The sequence below is a fragment of the Varanus komodoensis genome, unplaced genomic scaffold (assembly GCF_004798865.1).
Source record: "Varanus komodoensis strain SLA01 unplaced genomic scaffold, ASM479886v1 scaffold5, whole genome shotgun sequence".
Classification (NCBI taxonomy): domain Eukaryota; kingdom Metazoa; phylum Chordata; class Lepidosauria; order Squamata; family Varanidae; genus Varanus; species Varanus komodoensis.
In genome coordinates, this window is record NW_025336087.1 from 50,466,689 (window position 1) to 50,490,880 (window position 24,192).

The 24,192-nt window shown below is 39.4% G+C and overlaps 1 protein-coding gene across 2 annotated transcripts in view; it reads left to right on the top strand.

The window, feature by feature from the left end:
• KANK1 (KN motif and ankyrin repeat domains 1) overlaps positions 1 to 22,584 on the top strand; it is a 131,253-nt gene extending 108,669 nt beyond the window's left edge. Inside the window, exons 1-11 of one of the 2 annotated variants that reach the window (XM_044446594.1) lie at positions 1,479 to 1,546; positions 2,076 to 4,733; positions 8,990 to 9,205; positions 10,172 to 10,274; positions 11,349 to 11,540; positions 12,430 to 12,517; positions 16,112 to 16,331; positions 17,607 to 17,749; positions 18,323 to 18,523; positions 20,922 to 21,020; positions 21,428 to 22,584. In XM_044446594.1, coding sequence (XP_044302529.1) covers positions 2,510 to 4,733; positions 8,990 to 9,205; positions 10,172 to 10,274; positions 11,349 to 11,540; positions 12,430 to 12,517; positions 16,112 to 16,331; positions 17,607 to 17,749; positions 18,323 to 18,523; positions 20,922 to 21,020; positions 21,428 to 21,493 — 3,552 coding nt within the window. In that variant the 5' untranslated portion in view covers positions 1,479 to 1,546; positions 2,076 to 2,509 and the 3' untranslated portion in view covers positions 21,494 to 22,584. Of the gene's footprint in view, positions 1 to 1,478; positions 1,547 to 2,075; positions 4,734 to 8,989; positions 9,206 to 10,171; positions 10,275 to 11,348; positions 11,541 to 12,429; positions 12,518 to 16,111; positions 16,332 to 17,606; positions 17,750 to 18,322; positions 18,524 to 20,921; positions 21,021 to 21,427 lie in introns of those variants that run through there. The other variant, XM_044446593.1, reaches the window with a different exon arrangement.
• The last annotated feature ends 1,608 nt before the right edge of the window (positions 22,585 to 24,192 follow it).

The window sequence follows — 24,192 nt, forward strand, 5'->3', positions numbered from 1 at the left end:
TTAATTTTTAACATTGTTGTTTTATGTAATTTGCATTGTATTTTTATTATTATGTTTTATACATTGAGAGTCTATATGGTGTGTTGGTTAAGAGCATGGGATTGGGACTCAGGCGGTCTACTGCTGTTCTGGTCCCCATTCAGCCATGGAGCCAACTGGGTGACTTTGGGCCAGTCACAGGCTCTCAGCCCAACCTACCTCACAGGGTGGTTGTTGTGGGGATAAGAATGAGAGTCGTAAGCCACATTGAGTTTGTAAGAAAAAAGCTAATAAATCTAATTAATTAGGTGGGTGGGTGGGTAGATAAATCACCATAAACTGCCCAGAGTGCTTCAGCTATGGCACAGTATAGGAAATAAATAAATAAATAAATAAATAAATAAATAAATAAATAATAAGTAAGTAAGGGCAAAAGTCAGGAGTGTGTACTTGCTCCTGATTCCAGCCAGCCAACTATTAATGAACCCATGGTACTTGCAAACTAGGTCAACTGAGGGTTAGAACCTGTCAACTAAAGTAAAAACATTAAAAATAAGTGTCTTCTATGGACTTCTGTGGATGGAAGAAATATATATGCACAGTTCTGCCTGTGGAAACCCAGCATAATTGTCACATACCATTTTCCACTGGTGTAAACGTTTTCTCTGTACACACACAGTGGTCAAATGCCATGGGAAGCAGCCTGCATGTGTCTATATCCTTTTCAGGAGTATTAGCATGGAGAGTAACTTGCTTTTAAGTGGCTGCCATTAAACTTTCTGGAGATGGCACACAGAACTCAGGGTTTCGGGAGGCTTAATATAAATTTGTGTAGCTACAGAGTATCTTAAAAGAAAGTACAAACATTATATCCCATTACCTATTTTGTAGTGGTGTTAAACATTAATGAAAACATGTGATTGTGAGTCTTTTGAGAGGCTTCTCTTTTAAAAATCAGTGTGTACTGAAAAGGAGTGGAAAAAGGAAATACGTGTCTCCCCCCCCCCCCCGCCTGCCTGCTTCCCTCCCCCACGAGTGTGAATCCACTGGAAAATGCACGGCCTGTGAAGCTTTGCCAACTCTTTTGCTGGGCACTATTTCCCTTTATGGGGTGAAGAATGAGCGAGCTGAGAAGCAGGGATTTTGCAGGCGAGGAGCTTGTATGACGTATGAAGCAGTAATTCCAGGAAATAGTCCAAGATCTGGTAGACTTTGGTAGACTTTGGACAGAGTGTGCATGGATTTTTAGAAGCAGAGAAACTTTAAGGTAATGCAACTGAAATCTGAATGTGTTATTCTGGTGTTCTAAATCCTTGCTGTGTGTCTCTGTGCCAGCAGGTAATAGGTATAAATATTTGGCCCGCAGAAACTCAGCCAATCTGCTGCAGTTTTATTTAGAATGCTTTAGTGCGACATGTGTCTCCTGTGTCTGCAGGAAGCTGTGCTGCCCTGACATCTGAGCTGGCAGTTTCTCTTTCAGATGAGATATTTTAGACTGCACTGGAAACGGGTCTGCTGGATAGTTCTAACTCTACTGGTTCCGCACAGTATAGGAATTGTAAAAGAGGTAGCATGAGCAATCGCAAATGAATGTGCTTCTAAGCAGGGAATTGCTGTAACTTCAGACTACTTTGTTTTTAACATCTGAACAACATTAACACCTCTGTGGATCACTGAAGCTGTGTTAAATTGAGAGAGAAATTATTTTTGTAACCCTTAGATCTTGTAGACAGTTTTGACTTGCCTTATAAGTGTGCTGCGTTGCAATGTACCTTCCATAAAGGTACAGTGTGTGGGAAACATATTGGTGATGCACTAGAAATGCAGGATTGGGTGGTAACTATAAACACAGGCAGATAAACGGATGGCTTAATGCAACACCTCCAGAAATATATTCATGTATGTTGTTTTTTAAATTTCAGTTGAACACTTAAAATGGAAATTGCATGCTAAGAATGAATAATAGAATTATAAAAATTGAGTCTAAAAATAGATTCTCTGGTATGGAACATGGATTTTGGCATTTGAGTAATGTATCTAAAATTTAACTTTGTTTAGGATTTTAAGCTGTTCTGTGTGGTTACTTTCTCTTTCAGAAAAGGATGAAAATGCGCTGAATGGAGAGGATGAGAAGGATCAGAAAGATCCCTATTTTGTGGAAACCCCGTATGGTTACCAGCTTGACCTAGATTTTCTCAAGTACGTGGAAGATATACAAAAGGGAAATACTATTAAAAAGTTGAACATACAGAAAAAGCGAAAAGCAACGCCACCTTTTGTCGCTGTCAAAAACACCTCAAACCAATTTGGGGTATGGACATCAAATGAATCCCTTTCTTCATCCAACAGTGATGAAAACAAACATTCATCTTCAGTGTTTGCAGCACGAAGCCCAGCAAGCACCACCACCACAAGGCCACACTTGTCCTTTGAAGCCTCCCCAAGCTTCCTAACAATACCTGAAAGCAAACAACTACTGCCTCCTTCACCACAGCTTCCTAGGCACAATCTTCGTGTCACAAAAACTTTAATGGAAACACGGAGAAGACTGGAGCAGGAAAAAATAACCATGCAGGCAATTCCAGGAGAAACACGGAGACCCAGGCTTTCCAGTTTTGGTGCCATGGGCTCAACAAGTTCACTTCCTTCCTTCGTAGGATCCAGTGGACACAACCAGATGTCTCAGCAGTTTCAGAATGGATATCAGGGTAATGGAGATTTTAACCTTCATCTAGCATCCTCTGTGGGCAGTTCCATCCGGCATAGCCCCATGAGTTCAGGTATTTCAACACCTGTGACCAATGTGAGCCCTGTGCACCTTCAGCATATCAGGGAACAGATGGCTATTGCTTTGAAACGCCTCAAGGAGCTTGAGGAGCAAGTAAAGACTATTCCTGTGCTCCAGGTTAAGATTTCGGTATTACAGGAAGAAAAGAGGCAGATAATGGCAAAGCTTAAAAGTCAAAGAATAGTCAACCAGAATGACACAGGCTACTTCAGAAAGCGATCTTACAGTGCAGGAAATGCAGAGCAATGGAAGCATCTATCTCCTGTCAAAACAGGTGGGGAACTTTATATAGACTGTGAGGAAGACATAGGAAGTGCAGAACATAACCCAGAGAAGGTAGAAGAGTTCAGGCAGTTGACTGCTGAAATGCAAGCCTTGGAGAAGAAAATCCAGGATAGCAGTTATGATATTCCATCTAACCTGAGAGTTAACCGAGCGAGTATAGCAAAAGAAAATAGGTCAGTTGCTGTAGGTGGAGAAGAAAACATGAATGATATTGTTGTATACAGCAGAGCTTTAAGAGTATGCAGGGATGTAGCAGTAGGGACAGAACATAAGACTAAAGATGCTCTTGTTGGGGTGACAGAGGGAATGCTTGGTCTGTCTACGGAGGCTGAGAGAGAAATAGAGCTCCAGCATCAGACTATTGAAGCCCTCAAAGAGAAAATATACCGGCTGGAGGTTCAGTTGAGGGAAACCACTCATGATAGGGAGATGACCAAATTAAAGCATGAGCTTCAGGCAGCTGGTTCCAGGAAAAAAATGGACAAGGCACTGATGGCACAACCCCTTGTCTTCAACAGAGCCATTGAAGCAGTAGTACAAACCAGAGACCAAATGGTGGGAGATCATGTGGCGGTTGTTGATTCATGTGTAGGGAGCTTTCTCCAAATGAGAAGTGTTGGGGTATTGTGTAGGCCTATGTTGCAGAGTTCAGCTGTGGGTCCAGATGTGCCCATGAATTGGTGGATTGTGAAGCAGAGAAAAGAAGTCTGTGACCAGGGCACTGAGAGCTCTGTTGAGATAGGCAACAAGTGTGTAGGCACAGAAATGAGTATCTGTGAAACTGGGGTCAATACAGAGGGGTCTGTGGATAATCTAACCCTGCGCAAGGCAGAACTGAAAATCAAGGAAGTGCGGTCAGTAGGCTGTGGCGACTGTTTGGATCTGACTCTCCTTTCAACAAAGGAAAAAATGTCCTGCAGCATGCAAACAGAGCATAGTTGCAAAGCAGATTCTGGGGTCACAGCAGTGCCTTGTACAGCTACCCAGGGAACCAATACAGTATTAGAAAAGACTGACCAGTTCACCAACACGGATATGGCTACCTTGATGGATTCCAGCACCAACACTTTCCAAAGCACTTCTGATAAACAGACAAATACTGTGTTTGTGGAAATGAAGACTGTGGCTGTTGGAGACGGTAGGGTCAAGGATGTAAATGCAGCTCCTAAAACGCGTTCCATTGGTGTGGGGACTCTGATTTCTTCCACGGCTAACTTTGATAAATCTTCCCTAGCAAAGACCAAAGATTGTGGGGTGGGGCAGATCAGTATCAATGAGAACTATTTAGTTGGCCTAAAAATGAGAAACATTGCCTGCGGGCCTCCTCCAGTATCGCTAGTCCCACCCAGCACTAGAAGTATTGGTGTTGGGGATGAATCTGTGTTTGCATCAGGAAACCTTATGGAGGGCAGTTCACTCACTGTACCTGAGATGGGAACGGGCCTGGATCACTACATTGAACGGGTTCAGAAGCTTGTTCAAGAACAGCAGATGCTTCTTGCTGAAAATTATTCAGAACTAGCAGACGCTTTTGGAGAGCCACACTCGCAAATTGGCTCTCTCAATTCTCAGCTCATCAGCACCCTATCTTCCATCAACACTGTCATGAAATATGCAAGCACGGAGGAGCTGCGCAACTTAGATATTCCAAGGCAATGCATGGGCAAAACTGCTGCAACAGGTATGTTGGAACAGAGTTTTTCATTCGTCTAACCTGGTGATGTCTTAATGAGGTGAAATAGAGTACGGTCTTGAAAAACAGGTTGATATTATTACTTGCAGGAAAGAGATTCCTGTCTTAATGCTACAAATGCCAGTGAAGCAGCAAGTGGTATCATTCTTGAATACCTAAAATAGCTAAAGATACCCAGTAACTCAGTAATCATCTATTATGTTTTCTGGGTATTTGACCCTAATATAGTTAAGATCTTAGGAGCTCAGGCTGTCTTTAATGGCAGGATGTAATGCTAAAAGTATGGCTAGAAGTATTTTATAGAATTGAAAAACTCTTAGCATAAATAGTCTCATTTTCACAAACATTTCACAATTGTTTTCCTTATGTTTATACTTTTGAATTTCCCATAACCAATTGTGTTTTTAATTCTTGCTTATTTGCAATAAGCTATGCAGATCTCTCTTTAAGTTCCTGATCTTTATACAGCTGGTCATGCTAAATACTGCTGATCCTTGTACAAGACACAGGAGATACAGCCATGCTTACAACATCTTGTAATCTGCTGTTATTTGTGCTGTAGTTGCTGAAAGTGGCTGCACAAAACCTTTAGCTTGTTAAAGATAGTCCAGGGTTTTACAAAATTTATCTGAACACAACTCACACTGCCATGTCAGCCATGGAGGTAAGAAAGTTAAGACTGTCTAGATACAGGTAGAGACTTAGATCAGCTGCTAATAAAGGTATTTTAGTGGAACTTGCATTTCACATCCTAGCCAAAGGCCTCATTTTGTTCAAACATGAAAAAACTTTCATTTTTAACTGCAGGAAGCCTGCATAATTAATTACACCATTATTTTTTGCCAGCATAACACCCTACTAGCATTCTCAGTTTTTTACTTTTTTTCATTGCTTTGATTCTACAGTTTCCCTGAAAAGCATATTTACTTCCCCAAAGTAACTTAAAAAAAAAAGGTGGGAATTCATATGCAAATTTTTGTTTTGTTAAAATCAGTGGAGCAGCAGCAACAGAAGTCTGGATTCATTGTTTTTGTCAAATATACCAGATAGTTACTTTATTCCTATTGAGAGCTATGGTATTAGTGTTGTTTAGTGTGTGTGTGTGTGCACAGACGCACCTGTGTCTGTATATGAGTGTGCGTGGATATGTAGGATTGAGTAAAACAAAGGCACAGAATTGTCATTTATTGGTGGGTCAAAGACAGAGTAAATGCCAGTATCTTCCAGCTGCCCTTAGCATCTTTCCAGGAGAGCTCTAAAACACGCACAGAAGTTGAATTCTCCTATATTTCACTAGGTAAATTCATTTACATTATTTATACCTTCATCCTATGCCTCTCTATTCAAAAGAAAGCCCTATTAAGTTCAGTGGGACTTACTGTCAGCTAAGGGTGCGTAAGATTGCAGACTTAATCTGCTTTCTAGACTAGCTTTTGTTGTTTGCCACAGGTATACCATATAGAATCATACAGTTGGAAAGGACCTGGGAGATCATTCACTCCAGTCCAACTGCTCAGTGCAAGATCTGCTATATAGGATGCATTAATAGCATCCCTGACAGAGGGGCACAGAGCCTCTTTGTGGTATCTGTTGGCAAAAACCAGAATAATTCATTCTCAATATACTGTATTCCTTCTCTCTTTTTTAATATTGTATGTTTCGCTTTGTAAGCCTCTCAGAAAGTCATGAGTTAATAGATATTTTAAATAAAGCAAGTTATTTCTGCATACCCCAGTTTTAACAAATACCTATGAAATATCCAGGCAAAATTATTACCATTTCTAAGACAGAGAAGGGAAATACAGAAATGACCTGTGGTCTCATTAAATGAAGAGGGGTTCTGTTTCATCTCCAGATGTTTAGATTTGTGCTGTAGGAGAACTTACTGATGACTTTTGATTTCAGTCAGAAAACAAATAGTACCTTTTTAAAATAACCTTAAGAATTTCTGAGTTCTGGTAAGAAATATAGAACAGTGATAGACTGAATTAAATATTTGAAAAAGTTTTCAGTTAAAATTGTTTTGCGTTACACTATACCCCCATGAAGTCGCAGTTCAGCGTTTGTGGTCTCAGTCTTTCACGGAATTTTGGAGCGAGTCCAAGCCCATCTCCTTGTGAGTAAGCTGGCACCTTGCCGTGCAGCAGCTTACTCGCAAGGAGATCGTTTCCTCCGAGTTTGGACTTGCTCAGAGAAAATTATCTCTGTGCACACCCGCCCCTGTCCCTGCCCCTGCAGTTCAGTTATATTTCAGTTATATTTTAAAATTTTATTTTATATATGTCAGTTATATGCAGAGATAAAATAAAATATTTATATAGCATTTAATATTTATAATATTTTATTTTATATATTTCAGTTATATTTTAGTATTTTAACAAATGCCCAGATTTTATTTATATAAAGTGTGTCACTTTGTGTGCCTCATTTGTGGAACAAAATTGACCTAACTGAATCAAAATAATTGAAGGCTGATTCACAAATTAGAGCCTTTCCCAATGTGGTGCCTTCTAGTAGTTTTGGACTAGTGTCACTAGCTGACCAAGCCCAAAACATCTAAAGGGCATCATGCTAGGGACCTGTTGATCTTTGTCAAAACAAATTGAACTATTGAACAAGATTATATTTTTTAATAAGGAAGCAATTACAAATGTCATCAAATAATGAAAAAACATATCTGTGTGTATTTAGAGAAGCATGAAAAAGTAGCACAGCTTCCGTGGAAGAGGAAAGATTTTAATCAATAATATGAAAATCATCCGAAGAACTTGAATCCCCAAGTTCTGTTGTACATACACTCAAAATTAGAAAAGGAAGAAAGGGAGGGAGACATTTTAAAGTGCCTATTCTTTGGATTAATTCCATTAAACTTGAGAAGAGTTCCCCAAATTTATTCTTCTACATATGCATTCATTTAAAATAAATTTGTTATTTATTCAAAGGTTTGCTCCAACAATTGCAGTGAGCCAATATGCTTAATAACTGCAAACAGATGGTACATCCCACTGAATGTAATGGAATAGGCATGTATGACATTATTATTCATTTATCTCTGCTACTATAGCACTGCTATTGAATTCAGTGTTAGGCTTGTGGGAAAAAGTGTAAGAAGTATCATTATTCTATTAAAGGTTACATGAGTGCTAGTACAGGGTTGAGGAATGCATAGCTCTCGGGTGCTACAGCTTCTGTCACCCCTCATTGGCTGTGCTGATGGGGAGGTGCAGCCTTCCAGCATCTGGAGTCATGTGTTCCCTATCCCTGCACTAGCAGTTTGCACAGCTACTGCAAACAACATCTAGCCAAACAAAGGTGAAATTAGTTGTGTAATGCCTTGTGCAAGCTGATTCAAAATATTAGACTTGGCAGAACTGAAAATGAGCTTCTCTCAATGACTGAGACTTTGTACTACCAAAATGGCATCTTTGAATGCAACTAATTTTTTACTATCTACATATTGGCTTGCTCTCCTGATACTTTCCAGGGAATAATTTCAGCCTGGCGAGAGCCTGAATGAGTGCACATGTGCGCATTTACTTTTCTTCCCTGTGCCTGTGTGTGTATGAATAACATGTAAAGGTCATGAAGTGCATATGTTCAAATAAACTTAGTGTATGTCTTTCTTTACATGCTTTGTATGTGGTGAACAAGAATTCATATGTTGTTTTAAGGAGATATGAATGTCATCTTTTCTTCAATATACATTATAACATCATTCAAATCTTTCAGCTGTCCAACCTATGTATCACAGTTTTAAGGACCTGGACATAAGAGTTCAAAGCTGAAAAACAAATGCATGGCTTTATATCTTTACCTTTGAAGACACATACTATAATTGTAACTGTATTGTTTTGTCCAGTTGGAAAGGTAGAGTTGAGCTTGAAGTGGAGAAGAGTACAAGAAGAGGGGCTCGCTGAATATAACTGGATTCTCATCCTGGTTCTCCCTAGATGTTTTAGACTCTCATTAAATTCAGCCAGTATGGTCAATGGTCAGGAATGCTGGGGTTGTAGTGCAAAACATCAGGAAGATACCTAGTTGGGAAAGGCTGAAATATGCCTTGAATGTAGTGAAAGTGATTGTACCAATAGCACCATTTTGATAACACCACTTATATTGTATAAAGTATTGCTCTGGATTATCACTCTGTGGAGGAAATACCTGAAATCATGAATAGAATAAAGGAGAAGCATTTTAGTTTGGCAAAACTTGATCCAGTCACCTACTTCCTTTCTTGCCAACAGAAGATAGTTTGCCAAAGGCTCCTCATGGCCACACTGGTAGTTCCCATTTAGTTTCAAGCTCTGTAATGTTGAAACTGGGACAGGAGATTGGGACCATAAGTGAGCAGAAGACTGCTGTCCTAGAAACAGGACCAGACTGGAAAGCTACAACTTCTCAAGACTGCCCAGCGTCTCCAATTAATCTAACAGATGACCAGCTTGCCTCTGGCCTTTATGGTAATGTTGCCTAAATTTGTTACAGTTGTTTATATTAGTTTCTTTAAAAATATGTTCACTGTGGCTTCCTCCTTCCTTGCGGTCTCTGTGCAACACACATATGGGCTTCTGTGCTTGCTCAAGGCCCAAACCTAGCCTTGTTCTCGGTGATACAAAGTAAAAAAAAAATGTAATTAATTCTTATAGAAAAAATATTCCCATCAGGACAAATGTGTAGCCTGTTTTATTAATATTGTTGGCATTGTTTGTGGCTTACCAACCAAACAGTTCTTGAATAGAAAATATAAGTATCTCAGCAGCCATATCATGTCCATTGGAACACAAATTAAAGGAAATATATATGTTAGAGTAAGCAGGAAATTGGATTCTCTTGCATCAGTCTCTTGTCTGATGCATCTCATTTTAATCCTCTCTTAATAGGCTTTGAACCATGATTTATAATTTCCGTCAAAAGGAAAAATGGACAAATGGCAATCAAAATACCTATTTTTTCTGCCTTTTGCAAATAGATTAAATTACATTTTGAATAATGGTAGAAGCAAGATGCATCTCTAGTCTAGATTGTAGAAAACATCTTCTGGAGGCATTAGAGAACCCCCACATACATTGAAAGAATGTGTGGAGGGGGAATGTGATGTCCTGTAGCCAAAATGCCTAATGGTGGTGCCATCCATGTGTTCAGCCATCCTGCCCAGGATGTGTGTGTACTTCTCTACATATGTAGAGCTTCACATGAAGATGGTCTGCAGTCTGGGATCCCAACCATGTGGAGCTCTACATTCACACACATTAATATGTAGACAGTGGGAAGGATGTGACTGTCAAGTGCAATTGTGACATGGCCAATTCTGGTTGGTTCCCACAAGTACAAAGTATGTAGGCTAACCTAATTAGACCTGAAACCAGTTGAATGCACAGTGGTGCAAGACATTTACTAAAATATGTTCTTGGCACTTTCTCTAACAGTATGTGCAAATGATGGCATGTTGAAGTCCATCATGAAGAAAAAGGATGGGAGAAAAGATGAGAATGCAAAGAAGAATCTACAATTTGTTGGTATAAATGGAGGGTAAGAAATTCCAGTTTTGAAAGAAGTCTACTCCACCTGCAAGGCCATAGACACAAATCAACCAGTTTTGGCAGCACTCAAACAGCAATATTTTGTTCCTGGGAAAATGTGTTTGCTATTGCAGCTGTCTGCCCTGTTTATATGTTCAAAGGCTGTGTTGAATGTGCCTGCAGTTCACTACTTTTCTTTGCTGCAACATGCTCTCACCCCCAGAGAATAAACACACAGACTGTCCCGTTCTCATGTAGCAATGTCCCGTTGTTTCATGAAATTCCTCATTTGCCCCACCATTTTGCTTAAACTTTAAAAACTTGCTATTCAGTTGCATCTCAACGCCAGAAATGTCCTTTGTAGGTCGAGCAGTTGCAAGTAGTGAAATACTGTAATCTTCATGGATTCACACATTATTTGCATGATCTCTCTTTTCTCCATACTGGAAAAATTCTTGTCATACTGTACCTTTCTTAATACTGAGTAGTGTTGAGCAACTTCTCAACATCATTTTGCAGGTTACAAAAGAAGGTTTGTTTCTGCTTTAACAAATATAGTATAAGCTTTATTTGTAGTGTATTTCAACATTGTGCTGGTGAAAGAAGATTCCAGGAAGCCAACTTTCCTGTCCAAACATCCTCTAGAACCTCCCCCATCCCACATTCTATACAGAGGGATAGGCTGCTCAGACAGGCTGAGGGAAAGGGGTGTGGGGGTGTGGGGGAAGCTGATTCCCAAAAATCAGCAAGCAAGGGGCCTACCTGTGGAAGGAGCCTCCCAACCCTTTTGTTGAAAATTCCCTGTTCCCCTCAGGCTTCCCGTGCCACAGCCCATCTCATTCAGGAAGGTCCCTTTGTAGGTTCTGTGGAGGCTCTGGTTATTGCTGGGAAAATGAGCACCATGGAAAAGACACAAGGCTTTTCTGGAGCCAGTGTTATTTTGTCCCCATAATTGTACTATGTACAGATTGGAGTTGCAAAGGTACTTAAGTGATGAATGACCAGATTTTATGTTTAGCAAACCACTTAGTATTGAATAAATATTGAATGGTGCGTTGATATACACTGTAATTTTGCCACATAGGTATGAAACAACATCAAGTGATGATTCTAGTTCAGAAGAGAGTTCTTCATCAGAGTCCGATGATGAGTGTGTTGGGAATCAGTATGCTGAAATTGAAGACCATGCACTGAGCAGTGAAGATGTTAAGTCTGTCCAGAGTGAAGTAGTGCAGCTCCAGGAATCTGAGCCTGAAAAAGTGGAAATTCGAGAGCGGTATGATGAATGTTTAAAATGTTCTTCTTGGGTAATTCTTTCGCTTGTTTACAATGTGCAATTTGGGTTAAATTGACCCAGATAAGATCCTGTTTGCCAGTTTTCTCATAGCTGGTGTCCTCCAGATGTTTTTGCTTTCACTTCTCCTGAGCTCCAGTCTGGCCCAATGGTCAGGAATGCTGAGAGGGGAAAAGTTTGGGAAAGTCCAGTATATGCTGTAGTAATGAAAGTGTTTGAGTTGCCTACATTCTTAATCTTTTGATCTAGCCTTATGATTCGTATTCACATAGAAAAAGTAATTTGATGTCATGCCCTAATGTAGTATTTTGATGTACATTTTAGTGGTTCTTTATAAAAAAATTGACTGTAGTTCTGAACTGTGATAGCTTTAAGAATCCCTAATTTTAAAAATATTCTTTTTCCATTTTCAAGTTGCATTGGCATTTCTATTTATCCATTTTCCCCCTCTCTCATCCAATGTGTAAGACTTGTGAGGTCATTGGGCTGGATCCAGAAATGTCTTGCATGGGTGAAAAAGCACTTTTGCTCTGTGTAAAGCAACCCCCAAGAGTTAGAAGGTAGTGGTGAGTTAGTAGTCATTCATACTTATGAAAAAGAGTTTAACAGCTTAAGATTCTATGCATTACCTCCATCTCTGGCTGGTGGACTATGTCCCAAATAGTTATCCTAAAGGTTATGCTATATGTTCTTGATGAAAACCATCATGGTATGGTTCTTTCTGCCAGACACTCTCCACTCAACATGTGTTACCAAATCAATATGCCACATTCCAGCAGCTGTTAAGGAGTTTGCTACTTTCTCATTTCCCTGCAGAACTTAGATGTTCAAAAGTGATAATTTAAACATGCACCTCACTTTCTTTTTTCAGATATGAATTAAGTGAAAAGATGCTGTCTGCATGCCATCTTCTTAAAAGCAGCATTGATGATCCAAAGGCTATGATCAGCAAAGAGATAGTAAGTCCAGGACAGCTTTCAGATTGCATAGGCCATGTTTGTCACATTAAAAGCTGAGTTGTGTAAGACAACTGCTTTTGTTTTATTTTTGCTAATAATTCTGTTATTTTAAATTTGCTTTTTAATGATACAGAAAAATAAATGAGAAATGGGTAGTTGCTTGTTTCATAGGCTATCAATAAAAGGAAAGAAGAAAAACCTTATTGCTTCACATGCTGTCACTTCCCAGATTCCTGATCAGATGATGCAATGCATAATTAGGACCATAGAGGGGAAGTAGTATGAAAGTATCAGAAAACTTATTTTATTCATGCTATTTCTTCAGGAAAGCTAGTTGTATATACTGCTTAATTTATTATGGACATTCAGGAGACTGCTACAGAATGAAGTATGCTATATTTGTGTGCTAAGATGAGCAAACATGTTGAAGCCAAGTAGTTCATCCCTTAAATTAGAGCAGCAGGGACTTGCCTCTGCATTGCTAATTTTAGTCCTTTCTGAAAAGACTTCAGCCCACTCACTTTCCTCAGTTTTACTCTGCCAGTAGCTACTGAGAGAAACAGACAAACAGGTATATTTTGCAGCCAGAATATACAAATAAAATGTGTATCAAATAGACATCAGGTGTATACTTAAATGGTTTAAAAGAGGCACTACCATTCACTAGTCATGCTCTTGATATCCTAGTTTGTATAGAGAATGCACATCATAGGGAATGAGTGTTCCACTCAGTTATGAGCATATGAAATTTATGTTCTGAAGTGGAATGTGCTCTGCCTCTTGCCAAACATAGCAATGTTTCCCTTTAATTTGAAGTTGGCCTGAAGTCTGCTTCTTGCTATGAAACTAGCAGAATCAAGCTGTTTGACTCAAATTTTTTTGGGTTGCTCTTCAGCATTATGTGTTTTGAAATGAGCTACAGTGAGTGGGTTCACACATCATGCTAAGCCACCCTGTGAATAAGTCACAGTGGGTCAGTAGTTTGCCAAACAACCTTCAGTGTGTCCAGCGGATCACTGGCTCCCTATAGTTTTTTCTCCTCCTGCTTACCCCTCAGCATGTACCCTAGTGTCCTTTGCAGCAGAATTCATCTTGTCTCCCCACTCCCACTCAGATTGCTACCATTCTTTGTTGCCACTATTTTTATGGCTGCAAACCGTATGTATGTATCTAAAAATGGTGCATTTTGAAAAAATATATTGATGGCCCTTCCCATAAGTGAATACTTATGGCTATATAATATGTATAGTCTTCCCTCATCAATTTGCTTTTCTATGATAGATGTCAGAGGAAGGGCATAGCAAGACTGCATGTTGGCTAATTTGTGCCAGTTGTCATTTGCCGGGGGGTCAGTGGAAACCACATGTAAATGGGGGAAAGCAGGTGCACCAAAAGTGGGATAGAAGCAATATTACCCACTTAGTGCCTTCCACCTTTTCAGTGTGTTGTTAAGTCTGCAGCTACTCCAGAAAGGCTTCTACCTTCCACTTTACATGTCTCCTCTTCAGAGTAATAGTATTGCTATTCCATGTTACCTCTAACAAAAAAAAAGTGCAGTAATATACACAATTTTAATGGCTGGGAACCAAATGAAAGAGAAATGTGTGCCTCGATAAGAGTTGGGAAATAAATGAAGGGGATAGTAATTCTAATTAGTAATTTTTGTAAAAAGGTAGGGGGGTTGTATTTGCAGTCACTAGTGAAATTGCAAAAGCAAGCGGGGTGAGGGTTGACCTTTATCTCTAAGTTACTCCATGACCATTCCCAACAGCCTGCAACAAAATCACCAAGCCAGATTTGGATAACACAGTAACCCATTGTGGCTGAAGAACCCTTAGAACAATCCATGGATTCCCAGAATGGTTTGCTCATCAAAAATAAGCCATTCTGCAAAAATTATATGAATTGTGTCTCCATGACAATGCACTGTGACTGGTTACCTATGGTGGTTTGTTGTGTCAAGCAAATGTCTTCTTTCAGATGTTATTATGGCACCTTTTAATGAGAAACTGTTGTGTATGTACAGATAAAAACCATGGTTAATAAATATTTGTGGTTCTTGTTATTAAAATCACACCCTCTGTCTAGCAGGAGCTCAGAGCAATGTACAATAAAAACAATAAAACTTCACCTAAAACCCAAAGAACAAAACCATATAATAAAATTTGCAAGCAGCATTAAAATCAAGTAGCGGAAAAACAATAAACATTAAAAGCATGATGGAACAAAAAGTCTTTACTGCCTGTCTAAAGCAACACAGGGAAAGAACTACTTTTATTCCACAATTGGGGTGTTACTACTGAAATGGCCCTGTTTTGAATATCCACCAACCTCTCCTGGCTGATCATATAATAGGACCTCTGAGGGTGACTGTGGGCAACATAGAGCCAGAAAGTTCTATCTGGAGTCCTTGTTAGCATTGAGATTTGTGGTTCTCTGAAAAGAAAGCTCAGTCTAATTCTGAGTGTATCAGTCTAATTCTGAGTGAGACAGGTTCATAAGCGGGTATGTTTGCATTGTCAGTTACCATGTTTCTTCGCTACCTAGTGTTAGCTTTGTATTATATGCAGCACACTGGAACTTGCGCTCTTCATACTGCCTCTGTACAGGCTACATCCATTCATGGTGTGTTCCACCGCATCCGCTGAGCAACACATCCTTTTCCCAGAGATGATCCTTTCCCCCTTGCCCTCTCTTGTTGTGACTATTGTTTCTTTTCAAAAGTTCCCATCTGTTTCTCAACACAAAGAGCTGAACAAACAAATCCAGTGATCATTAAAACAATAACTTCCATGCCCTTACACAACCATCTTAAAAACCCATTTAATAAACCAACAATTTAACGATAGTTACCTGTAAGACAACCCCCCAAAGAAGAAGCAGTAGCCGTCCAGAACTGGCTTCTTGTCCCTGTCAGTAATGAATGGAGCCAGTACATACCTCTTATCTGCCTGAGACAGTCCAGAAGGATACTGTGGGCAATGGTTCTGAATGTGATTAAGAGGTTCAGGAGAATCAACACAGTCAGGCTCCAGTGTGCTGCAAGCAGAATGTCCATGAGCACATTTGGTTTCATGGAGGAGGTAAAAGTCATGCCCTGTTAAAGTGCTCAACATACTTTGACTGCAACTAAGTGCGCTCCAAAAATTCTAGCAAAACATAACAAATTAAATCAAAGATAGAAATTATTTTCAAACAAAGATTTTTAATGTATGTGATGGCTTTAGGCAGGGCTTTTTTTGTCATAGAACGCACGCAACAGTGTTCTGGCACCTTTTTTTCAATGGATTTTACAAAGTGATTTTGAAGGAGTAGCAGATCAGCGGCAAACGTCATTAACATAGTGCCTGCAGGCTGCTATTGTGTCTGCTATCTGTTATCTGATAGTGAGAGATAGCTGCTTGGGATTGGTGTGTGTGTGCTTACTGCTGCCGGCACTTTTTTTTTTTTTTTTTACAAAAAAAGCACTGGCTTTAGGATATTTTGTCCATTATTGATGTAAATAACAGACTGATTTTCCTTTAATTTTGGTATGGGAGTGAAAGCACTTACAAATAGAACATCTCTTTGAAAATATGTGTGTATGTTTTGCAGCGGTTTTGCTTAAACACCATCCAGCATGAGTGGTTTCGTGTGTCAAGCCAAAAGTCAGCCATTCCTGCAATGGTTGGGGACTACATCGCTGCTTTTGACGAAGTTTCTCCTGAAGTCCTTAGGCATGTCATCAACATGGCAGATGGAAATGGCAACACAGCTCTCCATTACAGTGTCTCCCACTCTAACTTTGAAATTGTGAAATTGCTTTTAGATGCAAGTAAGTCAGCTATTTTGATTTTGCGGGCGGGGGGGGCATGCTTGCCTATTTCTAGTTTGACTATAGTTTTACTTCTGGGATATCACAGTAAACCATGCAGAGATTTTAGTGTTCCTTTCCTTGCACCATCATCTTCCCTTCTGTAGCCATCTTGTTAGGAGCTGTCTAGCATCCAGGTGTCCCTGTTTATTCCTAAAGTCATCTGGCCCTTCCCTGTAGTTTTGGCTTGGAATACTAGAATTCTCATTAGTAAATGAATGAAGTCTTAAGGATGCGGTCTTTCACTGGTAACTGGATTAAACCACAAGTTGACAGTTCATTACAAATAATAATGTGATGTATCCAGTTAATGATCCTCTGTTAATGGAAGTCCTTTGATGTACAAGGTTCCATCAGCAGAATAGAAAGGAGGCAGCTTTCCTTTCCAGTATCCGTTCCTGTCATAATGTCACTTGTACATATCAATCTTGGGGAAAATGTACATTGGACATTTGTTGCTGCTATTTTCTTTGCTAGATATATTATAGAAGTATGCAGATTTCCTTCTTCCAGATAATTTGTTTTTATAATTATTAGAAGATAAGGACATCCCAGACCAACTGGGAAAGTCAAATAGGATGCTCCTTTTAGGGATTCGTGGGAAAAGAAGTTGAAGTGATGAACAAAATGAATAGTCTCATTGGTCCCTGGCACTTCCACAAAGGAATTAAATGCATTTAGCCCCAAACGTATACTGTTTAGTGAAGGAAACTGGCAAATCATGTCTGCAAGCTTTAGAAAGATAGAAAGTGTTGCTAAAATATTTATGTAATAGTGTGAAGGAAATAACTGCAAGAGACAATGCTGTAATTTTTCAGCCACTATTTCACTGTTTTATATGATGCTTGCACGTGTATGTCTGAGGCTTTCTCATTATGTATCTGAAATTCTGGCCAGAAGCTGGTACTGTCTGCAATTCTGTTCATAGAATTTTTGAACAATTGCCTTTAGGTTAACTGTCTTAGGAATTGCAAGAAATGTGGCTTTGTGCCCTCTTGTGTCCAGCTCTCCTTTGATGCATAGAATAAAGAAAGAGTTGTTTTCTTTGCTTGGCTCAAGAACCACCCCTGCCCCTCTTTTCCCTTTTGCAAGTTCTTCTGAATCATCTTCATTATGTAACCAATCACTGCACTTCCAAAAGACTGCTGTAATAACAGTTTATTCAGTACTTTTGTACAATTGCTGCTTCTGGGCTTCCAACTTTCTCAAGAGAGTCTCTCATCTATCCCTCTGCAGATGTCTGTAACGTAAATCACCAGAACAAGGCTGGTTATACCCCCATTATGCTAGCTGCTCTTGCGGCTGTAGAGGCTGAGAAAGACATGAGAATAGTAGAAGAACTCTTTGCTTGTGGAGACGTGAATGCTAAAGCCAGTCAGGTTGGTACTACTATGGCTATCATCTGTTGATCAAAGCAGTGATAGACAGCCCAAAAAATAAAAATAAAAGGAGAAATGGTTTTGCTTTCTGGTGTGGTCTAACAGCTAGTAGGCATGCTACATCCTGTCTATATCCACTCCCTTTTTGAACATCCTTTAGCTAAGTGGATTCTCTCGGGAAATGCCCTCACTACTTTTTCTTTTTGAAAGCAGATGGGCAGTCAGAGCAGAAGCACAGCTGGGTGAATCATTATTTGATTCACTAGTGTGCATTTCATTGTTTTGCATGCCATTTGTAAAGTTCAGTGGAAGCTGTGCTTGTCCCAAGACAACCTCTTTGTTATTGCATATGTGTTTACCCTAGTAGCTTCAGATTTAAGAGAAAAATCTTGACCACTTTATATTCTGTGCATATGGATCAGCCTTCCCCAAGTTGGAGAAAACTGATATAGATACTGATATTCTGTTTTATTAGCTTATGCAATAACTTCAGTTTTGGTAGGATTTGCTTGTACTAATCCATGCTAGTGGATGGCTAGTGAGTGTCAATTTTGTTCCTTTCTGTTTCTGTAGGCTGGCCAGACTGCTCTGATGCTTGCTGTGAGCCATGGCCGAATAGATATGGTGAGGGCACTGCTGGCTTGCGGTGCAGATGTCAACATCCAGGATGACGAAGGCTCCAGTGCTTTGATGTGTGCTAGTGAGCATGGCCATGTTGAGATTGTCAAACTTTTGGTGGCTCAGCCTGGATGCAATGGCACCCTGGAAGACAATGTGAGTTACCCTCGCAGGTTGTCAGTGCTTCCTCAAATTCAGGATTCATTGGCTGAAATATGCCTTAGAATGAAACCAGGTAGTTAGGAGAATTGGCAGAGTTTTAAAGCTGGGCAAATTTTAGCTTACATCAAAATGCCTGGCTTCTGTTTAGGTATAATTACACAAACATGGCTAATAGTAGTAAAGTTGCTAGTGGGGGAAACAGTGTTCTTGTCCAATTCAACTTAGAGTAGAATGGATTTGGTGATTTAGTCACAATGGCATATCTATGCTTAGTTATCTCTTGGTCTGGAAACAAAGGCATAATGAATGTGCACACATGTTAGTAAAGTAATACTGTGTTTTACTCAATATGAACCAATTGATTGATTTTCATTGATGTTAATAGATATCCTCTGAGTAGGGCTAACAGCCCAGTGTTAGGATATGGAATGTTCATTCATTTTTCTCAAAGGACTTGATTAATTGTTCACTTATCATCTGTGTATGATAACTGTTCAAATGTTACATTCAGAGTTCACATGTTTAGGTGTACACCTAAACCAATGAAGAAAGAAGTTTTTTGTTGCTTTGGATCTTTTGAGTTTTGTCATGACTAATATATTTATTACATTTTCCTACTGCTAATAGCTAAAGCTCTCTGGGTGGTTCACAACCATTTAAAACATAAACTGTAGTATAAAAATGTAAATAGTTAGAAAGTATAAGATAAAAATACCAGAGTAAGAACTAGAGTAAGACCTAGCAGCAGTACAAAGATTTAAAATACAATGCTAAACTTAAAACAAACTAAACTAGCAATGAATGGTTGTCATGACTTCTGAATATAAATTGCTTCCTGCAACTGTGCATACTTACAGCCCATGGATTGTTCTAGGGGTTGTGTAGTCCATGGTAAGTCATCTGAAGTCATCTATATTGTTAATTATAGTATTTTAATTGATTTATTTGTGAGCCGTCCCGAGGCTTCGGCGAATGGGGCGGCATAGAAATTTTCTAAATAAATAATAAACCCAGGAGAACAATTTCATTATGGGTTGAGGGAATCAACTAGCAAACCACTTAGCACGAATAACAAAAACCCTTGCCACTCTTCATGATCTTGCCCTTACTGCTGCCCATCACTGATGCTCACACAGCATTTTGGTTTGGTTTTAACACCTAAATTGAAGAGATTGCATTGTTAAGAGATATTGTCTCCTCACTTCTGGTGCACTTTCTGTAACTGCTGATTTTCCCTTTACTGGTGCTTTTCTTGGCAACTGCGGGCAAATAGCGTGTATGCAGGCTCACCTTGCCAATTTAAATGTATACTGCTTATTCCACTTCCCCAGTTGTTTTGGTGGCTGAAACATGAACAGTTATTGGGCAGCCATAGGAGTGCTTTGTGAAAGATGAGCAACAAGAAAAATTAATTTAAAAGTTCTGAACACAGCTGTGCACTTTTCTGGAGCTGGAAGGAAAAAAAAGTACCCTGGCTGCAACTTTGAGCCCACCATCCAAAAAAGGCCCTAGGGAATAAGAAAGGGTAGTGTTCAAAGTGGGGAGACAGACCAGATTGTGCCATGCAATCATCTACTGGGCTTACCATGGGTTCTTCCTTGAAGAAACCATATTGTGTAACTTATTCACAGGGTAGCTTAGTGTGATGAACCAACACAGTCACTTTCTTTTCAAGTGCTTTGATTACAAGCATTACTCTTGAAAAATGAAAAGCCTTGAAAAAGAGTGAGAATAGGATTAGGAGCTAGCAAATCCTGAAGCAAACAGCCCAGGAAGAGTTCACTGGTGCCTAACTAAAGATATATCAATCAGCTCTTCCTGACAACAGTTTCCTCTTTCAATCAGACACTAAATGCATTTGCCACAGTGCAATCCTGAGGGCAGTAGTCTTTGTTTTTTGTGTCAGATTACACATGTAGGAAATGCTTTCTTGTAAAGAAAAACTTGCTCTTTCGGAGCGTTTGAAATTAAGAATGCCATTAATTAATGGGAGTTATCACAACTAATTCTTATATTTGATTAATAGTTTGTCTCTTCTCCACATTTATTCTCTTTTCACCTTACTGAGCAATATAATTTTCTTTCCCCTGAAACAAAGTCACAGAAATATTTGCAGTGTTCTTTGGATAATGGTATGCTCAGCAATAATCCAACTCCCTTGTTGAGAGAAATTATGAGGCTCCTGACAATTGAATTGCCTCGTAAAACAAAGGCACAAAGCTTGTCACTTAATTATAATAAGTGGATTTTTTAATGGATTCTATGCTGTTTTGGCTGGCTGAATAACAGGACCTGTATTTCAGTACCTTTTAGTATCAGAACACAGTTGTGGTTTTTAAAAAGATCTAGACAGACATGGATGCTTTATTTCTCTCTGCCTCTTCCCCCCTAGGACGGGAGCACTGCACTTTCAATAGCCCTTGAAGCAGGCCACAAGGATATTGCTGTTCTTCTCTATGCACACGCAAACTTCTCCAAAACCCAGTCCCCGGTGAGTTACGTTCCATGCAAGGCTTTGGGGTTTCTGTAGACAAGCCTGTTGAGAGGATTTCAGGGTCTTGGAGTAAATGTGAGTTGATCTCGCCCCTCTGCCCCCCAGCATTAGAAACTGAACTGTAGTGACCTTGGTGCCTCTCCTTCACTTTGAAAAAAACTTGCTTTTCTTTCCATCTTTGCCCACTGGAGACAGGGAGACACTTAAGAGACGTGCCTTGTAACCACCCTCATGAAGGCATTTGTTGTGTGTTTCAGTGCTTTAGACTTGTACCACACAGTGGTTGGATTTGTACTGATCCTCAGTACAATAGAAGTATTCAATAAGCTGATGGGGTCAGTGGCTTTCTGTACAAGCTTAATTATTTCCTATCTTTAATGATCCTCTACTCTTTGCTTTTCCAGGGCACCCCAAGACTTGGAAGGAAGCCATCTCCTGGTCCTACCCATAGAAGCCCATTTGACTGCTAATGCACAAATATTTGTAAACTCTAATGTCACCTCTCCTAAGCTGCTAAGTAGTTACTGTTTTACAGTGACAGATATTGAATGTAACTGTCTTGTGCCTGAGCACACCAGCAAACTGCAAACTGATGCCTAGAGGAAATGTTGACAAGAAAAGGGCTAGGATGGCATCCTTGCTGACAATACCACTTAGGATCAGTGTTCATGGTATGGCTGACAGATGGAATTATTTCACTTCAGTCACTGTAGCTGTTCATGCGTGCCTGTTCGCTGTGCTGATTGGGCAGTCTTCTCCGTGCTGCTGCAGGATCTCACAGGTTTACAGCTAGTCCAAGAAATGGACATCATGGCAAGTTATTGAATGAAAGGCTTACTGTATGGGGACAGCTGCCATAAAGGAGCGATTACATGTAGCCTCCACGTGGCTCTGGTAGCCTTCTGGGTACTCCTCCTGCTCATCTTTTCAGCCTCCAGAAAATGGCATAAAGTCTTTGCTGCAGAATATAGCCTTCTGTTACCTTATGTACACTTTTAAGCTATCTGCCCATTTATAATTATGCTCTCCCTTTTCTGCCCACCCTTGACAAATCTTACTGGCTTTTTTAAAGGTATGTTCTTTACAGATATTTATATTTGCTACTGTTAGAATTGTTTGTTGGCAAGAACTCTTTTATAAATGTCATTCCAAAATGCTTTTGAGTCTTGTTTTAATGCTTATATATACAAAATGATGATTGCTTCTGTGGTTAGCTCTTCGGAATGTTAGCTGGTGGCTTGATGGCTTAACGAAATGGCCTGAAACTTGTTAATAAATTGTTGTTGCCAATTTGTATAGCTTTTATATAAAAGATTAAGTCAGTATTTGCAACACTGTTTATTCCATCATAATTAAAACAATACTTTACACATAATTGTTACTAGATTTTATTCATTGTCACCTATATGATTCAATGTTGGAAGATGTTCAATACTAATGGAATCAGGCACATATATGGAATGCTTCTTTCCCTGTCATGTTCACTTCAGTCACATGCATTTAAATGTTTGAAGTGCCTTAGACTCTTGCCATATTTTCAAAATAAAAAATTGTTATTTTATACCTTTTTAATTGTATGTTATGGAATTGGAGAAACAAGGATACTTTTCACTCTTCTTAGAAATTCCTTGTGTATTACCTGTAGCACACTTGTTACATCTACATTACCTTGCAATGATCAGAAATTAAACTGAAATAAAGCACAGCTCCGTTCTAGAAAGATGTGCCATGGAGTCTCTGTGATGTAACTTTCAGGAAAGGAGAATTAACTGCTAATTAAAGGGGGGGGGTAGCACTAATCTGAGCTAATCTTAGGAAACTTTTGGCAGCCATTGTTTATATAGGTCATTAATTTTCATGGTACTTCATGAATGTATAACCTAACATACATTACAATGAAAGCAAAATACTGAAGAAAATAAGCAATATCTGATGTCAGCGGAGGAATATCAGAAAACACTCCTTAAAACATATTCAATTTTAGTTAGAGATTATCATTTTAGTTCACTCTTATCTGGAATTGTTCTAAGCCATTAGGAATATTAAACTACCATACTGTTTAAAAAATAATGACAAAAACATTCAGAAATGTGTTGCAAGGAAGTACTGTAAAGTAAAACCTAAATAGTAACAAGTGCAAGAAAGCCTAACAGAGCAAAACTTCCTTCATGGCATCAGGAGAGAATTGCTATTGTGCATTTACTACATCAACGCCCCTGCCTGTTCATAATGGCTACAAATTGGTGGAAGATGTAGTTTTGATTTAAAAAAAAAATCCTCTCCTACTGAAACCAATTAAAAGGAAAGAATAATACCAGTTCTAGTGCTAGTATAGTAATTGGTTTGTTGGGGGAATGCTGGGGAACTCAGGTGGTATAGTGGTTAGAGTGTTTGACTGGAGGCCTGGGTTCCTGACCCTGTTTGGCCACATTCACTGGGTGACTTTGGCCTTGTCACTGACTCCCAGCCCAGCCCAACCCACCCCACCTCACAGAAGAGGAGAAAGATGATGCAAGCGGCATTACATGCTCTGCAGAAATAGAAATATAATAAAATATATACAAACATGGCAGCTTTGAGTTTTCCAAATTCTTCTAACATGGCTCCAGAACGCTTTATTGTTCGCTCTTCTGTGACTCTCAAAATGCTTTTTGTATCTTCCCTTATCTTGGTTTGATAAAACATAACAAACATGTGGAGGTGATCATGATGCTGCCATGCCACTACAATAGTTTTTCTTTTTTAAAAAAATCATCTTACATGCAAGGAAATGGCAGGGTACACATAGCACTACTTTCTGCAACAAACACTATGCACGTATAAGCATTTTTATATGAGCAGTTAATATAAGAGAAAATACAACTGAAGGTCCCGAATAAGTGGCAAAAACAAGTATCTGTTCACAAGAATCTTGGTACTCGTATCTTCAGATCAAACTGCACACTTTGAAAATCTAGCCAGAAACTATGTCTTTTTTGTACTCAATACTAAGCAAAGGGTATCCAATACAGATCAGGATCCCCGTGTAGAAGCAGGGGGCATATATAGTACATTGTCAAAAAGTGAGTCATTCAAAGAAATGGCAATAAATTTGTGGGGGGGGGGGCACTCCCAATCAAGATTGTAATGAAAGACAAACATGGAAAACCAAAGATTACAGCTCCCCTTT